This window comes from Nicotiana tabacum, chromosome 8 (genome assembly GCF_000715075.1).
Source record: "Nicotiana tabacum cultivar K326 chromosome 8, ASM71507v2, whole genome shotgun sequence".
NCBI classification, from domain to species: Eukaryota; Viridiplantae; Streptophyta; class Magnoliopsida; order Solanales; family Solanaceae; genus Nicotiana; species Nicotiana tabacum.
Genome location: NC_134087.1, coordinates 30,850,541 through 30,855,178, shown reverse-complemented (window position 1 = coordinate 30,855,178; position 4,638 = coordinate 30,850,541). Strand labels below are relative to the sequence as shown.

Genomic DNA, 4,638 nt, shown 5'->3' with positions numbered 1-4,638 from the left:
ACAGCCTCTCTGCCCCTCGGGGTATAGGTAAGGTCTGCGTATATATTACCCTCCCCAGACCCCACTTGTGGGATTACACTGGGTTGTTATTGTTGTTGTTGTTGTTGTTCAAATGGTAAAGAGTTATAGCTTGTTTGGCCAAGTTACTAGAATTATCTTATTTTGAGAAGTGTTATTTCTCAAAGTGCTTTTTTCAAAAATACTTTTGGTGAGAAGCGATTTGTGTTTGGTTAATTAATTTGAAAAATACTTTTGAACAGGAATTAGTGTTTGGCCAAGCTTTTGAAAAGTGATTCTAAGCATTTTTTGGAAAAACTAATTTTTTTTCTCCAAAATTGCTTCTTCTTTTACTTTTTTTTCTTCTAAAAGTTTGTTCAGATATTTTTTTAATATATATTGAATTATTTCATCGAATAAACTATGCTGTAATTTCCATACGTTTGTCCTTTTGCTATTGTTTTTTGTTTTTTTGCCGTATCCGTCTTACCTATTTTGTGTCACTTAAAAAAGAAACAAAGCAGCTCCACTACCAGAGGTAACGGTGGCTTGTCGTTTTGACTACACTCAAAAATGGCGAAAGACTCTCCAAAACCTCCCAAGGTAAATTTCTTATCAATATCTCTGCCGATTTACTGTTTTGGAATAGTAAAAAGTAAACGGGTTCTTCTGGGTTTTGCTGGAATTTTTTCATAAACAGAGATCTGGGATTTCACCATTATCTTTGCATTTTTTAAGGTGATTTTTTTTTTAATTATGTGACAGCCGTCGAATCCATCGGTAAGCATATGGGCAGCACAATGTGGAAAATGCTTCAAATGGAGAATGATTTCAACACAAGAAGAGTTTGAAGAAATCAGAAGTAAATTTATTGAAGAACCCTTTTTCTGCAACAAAAAGCCTAATGTTTCTTGTGAGGATCCAGCAGATATTGAGTACGATTCATCTCGAACTTGGGTTATTGACAAACCCAATACGCCTAAAACCCCAAATGGGTTTAAGCGAAATATGACCCTGAGGAGAGATTATTCTAAAATGGATATTTATTATGTTACTCCTCCAGGGAAAAGAGTAAGATCTTCTACTGAGTTGGGCACTTTTCTTCAGCAAAATCCTGAGTTCAGCGATTTATCAGTTTCAGATTTCAGCTTTACCAGCCCCAAAGTTATGGATGACACTATACCCTCTAGCGCTGTTCTTGCTAACTCCAACAAGAAGGCTGCAACTAGTATCACTAAATGAGGTAGTGGACGTAGTAGGTTTTTTTGTTGTGTTCTGTTGGTGCAGTTTTCACAGTCATGTTATTTGTTTGCTGCCAATTTTTCACAATAGCATAGTTTTCTTGTAGAACATCTTTCACAAATGTGACTGTTCCACTTTTACAATGTTCTTGAATGGTTGGAAGAGCTTATTTTTATTTTGTATAATATTAGTCTGACATGAGTATGGTTAGTGAGGATTGATACCCCAACTTGTTTGGGACTGACCAGAGATAGAGGCTGTGAATTCTTCTCAACAGAAAATGTTTTTTTTTTTTTTCGGTTTTTGGTAGGAAAACCCAAATCTTGGAATATACTAGTCTACTGGATGGTAAAACTCAGACCTGAATAATGACATTCTTAAAAATATTGAAGCAAAATATGTAACTTCGCCTGTGTACTGTTTGCAAGGAGCATAGAAAGAGAATTGCTTGAAGGGGAGCCTTGGCGTAACTGGTAACGTTATTGACACATGTGACTAGGAGATCACCGGTTCGAGTCGTAGAAATAGCCTCTTGCAGAATTGCAGGGTAAGGTTACATACAATAGACCGAGCTTAATGCACCGGGCTACCTTTATAGAGAGAGAACTGCTAGGAACAACATAGAAAGCTAAGATCACAACATGGTTATGGAATGAATCAGGGGCCAAGATTCTCCCAATTTGCAAACTCGTTTCAGTCTTTCAACTCTTGTCAGATTGAAAAAAGAACAATATGACTATATGAGCATTCTTGCATTCTCAAGCTCCATGTCGATCTCTCATAAAATATTCAATTCCCACTCTTCTACTGATGAGAGCTCACTAGAATGGGATCATCTTGTGTGTTGTTCGTAAAGCTCACTTGTATATAGCCTGCTCTCAGAAGGACTAGTTGAGAACACCATCATCGATCACCTATACTGCAGAAAACTTGCAAGTTTTTCTGTAGGTTGGCCTGTTCTTTTCTTCTGTCTGAAAGAGTCATCGCTTGCATCTTCTTCATTTCCAGTTATCTACATACTGGACATTGGATACTTCCAGTTTGACAGGGTTTACACCCTCACAATTTAACTGTGAACATTCCTCTTCCTCCTTAAGCTCACTAGCAGGGGAAGTGTCAGATCAGTTGGCAGCAGAGTTCATACTATGAAGCATGTATCTGCAAGTTTAGCATCTCACATTTCATCTTCTTCACTTGCAGTTTTATGCAGGCATTTCTTATTCTCCTTAAATTTATAAATATGCTGTTTCATACATCAAGTTGTGTATAGAAAGAAAGTTCGTTCTTGTTCAAAGAGATAAAGTCATGCGACCCTTCAAGATAGGGGCTTCGGTCATGTTAGAATCTATGTCAAATCTTCCACTTCCAGGCAGCTTACTTCTCACTCTCAGTAACGTCTGTTCTGCCTCATGATATTGAACTGATCAAGCTCTGCAGATCAAAACATGTAAAGATTGCAGAAGTACTAGTACAAAATTAAATATGATCTCAACCAAAGCACCTCAGTCCAATCACCTTATAACTGTTGTGCTACTTATTGTTTTACGTTTCTCCGTATTAAAATCACCATAAAGGAAACTTATATGCCAGACGGAGATCCACAACAGCAGAACTGCATATCCGAAGATACGTGTATATCTCTTTTTTCTTGCTTAAAATAGGAAGAATCGAAAGAAGACCGAAGCAACGCCAAGTAGTGACGAAGCCAGGAATTTCATTTAGGGTGTTCAAATTTGAAATAAGTAAAAAAAAAAAATTCTCGATAAAGGGTGTTCAATATATGTTATATACTATTAAAATCTAATATTTTACCTATATATACAGTGTAATTTAAGGATTGGAGTTATTATGTGGAATAGTTAAAGGTGTTCAAATACCACTTGTTAAAAGTATCTCATACACAAGTTTGCTCATTATCTGTTGAGTTCCACATCGGGTGGGAGTTAACAAATGGAAGTCTTTATATGGTATTGACCAATCCTCACAACATGAGTTAACTTACGAGGTTAAGTTAGGTCCAAAATCAATTTCGTTGACATAGATTCAACCCAGCACGAGGGTCCAAATGTGTGGTGGAGCATAGGAGTATTGGAAGAAGAACGAGCTTGTCATAAATTCGTTGTTGTCAATGCAAAATTATTCTTGAAGAGGAAAAAACAGTATATTACGCATTAGATAGATGTTTTAGCCTTTTTGGCCATAAGTGTTTTTTTTTTTTTTTTTTGCCAAAAGCATTTTTGGCAAAAAATTGAGGTGTTTGGTCAAGCTTTTGGAAGGAAAAAAATACTTTTGAGGAGAAGCAGAAGTAGTTTTCGAGAAGCAGAAAAAAGTAGCTTCTCTCCAAAAATACTTTTTCCATAAGCACTTTTGAGAAAAATACACTTAGAAGCAGTTTTTTAAAGCTTGGCCAAATACTAATTGCTGCTCAAAAGTGTTTTTCAAACTAATTAGCCAAACACAAACTACTTTTTACCAAAAGTATTTTTGAGAAAAGCATTTTTTGAAAAAAAAAAAGCACTTATCAAAATAATCTGATTTTTGCGTCTTGGCCAAACGGGCTAGAAAGCTCTGTGTAAAGTAAACGATCATGCACCTAAGCAAGATGTTAACAAATTTCTATTTTTTTTCTTCCTGAGGTGGATAATATTTTATGGTATTTTCTCATTTTGATTAGTGAATTATTAATATGTACAAAATTTAGTTCTTATCATTTTAAATAATAATAATAATAATAATACTCACGAGGCTATAAATTTTATTTTCTTTTTTTAGTAAATAACGTCAATTCAAATGTTGTACTTTTTCTGTTCATTTTATATGACACGATTACCTTAGGATGTCAAACATTTTTAACAAATTGGGATTTAATATGTTGATAAAATATAATTTCTAAATCGATGTAAGATATTATTTAAAAATATAAAAAATCAATATATTATTATTTGGGAAATTTTTGTTCCTATACCATATAGGAAACTATATTACCAAATATGTTCATAGTTTGCATATTACCCTTCATGCTAATAGTATTTCTACATAATATATACAATGCATTAAATAAGAAATCATTATAGTTGTAGGATTCCTTATTTATGCGCGTTAAAAATGGGGAATTAAATATTTTCCAGATCTTCCAACGCAAATCACGCACAGTAATCACTATCGTCGACTTCTTTACAAAATTTTCGTTCTCTGTTTTTTGCGCTAAACTCTGTTTCAACATTTTCTCTAATTTCACAAATCAAAATCGACAAAATCTTCTACAATTCTTCTACAACAAAAGCAATTATGACGAAAATACAAAGCAAAGGAAAAGAGAGCAGCAATTCCACCATTGACAACCATTAAAAAGCTTTGAAGCTTTGAATTCAAATTTTGTGTTTTCAAAAATCATTATTT

General features: G+C 34.2%; 1 protein-coding gene across 1 annotated transcript; it reads left to right on the top strand.

Moving 5' to 3' along the window:
* The first annotated feature begins 476 nt into the window (after positions 1–476).
* Positions 477–1,424, top strand: LOC107759154 (methyl-CpG-binding domain-containing protein 4). Its single transcript, XM_016577026.2, has 2 exons — positions 477–600; positions 763–1,424. Exons 1-2 carry the CDS (start codon positions 571–573, stop codon positions 1,237–1,239), a joined length of 507 nt encoding a protein of 168 aa, XP_016432512.1. The 5' UTR covers positions 477–570; the 3' UTR covers positions 1,240–1,424.
* The last annotated feature ends 3,214 nt before the right edge of the window (positions 1,425–4,638 follow it).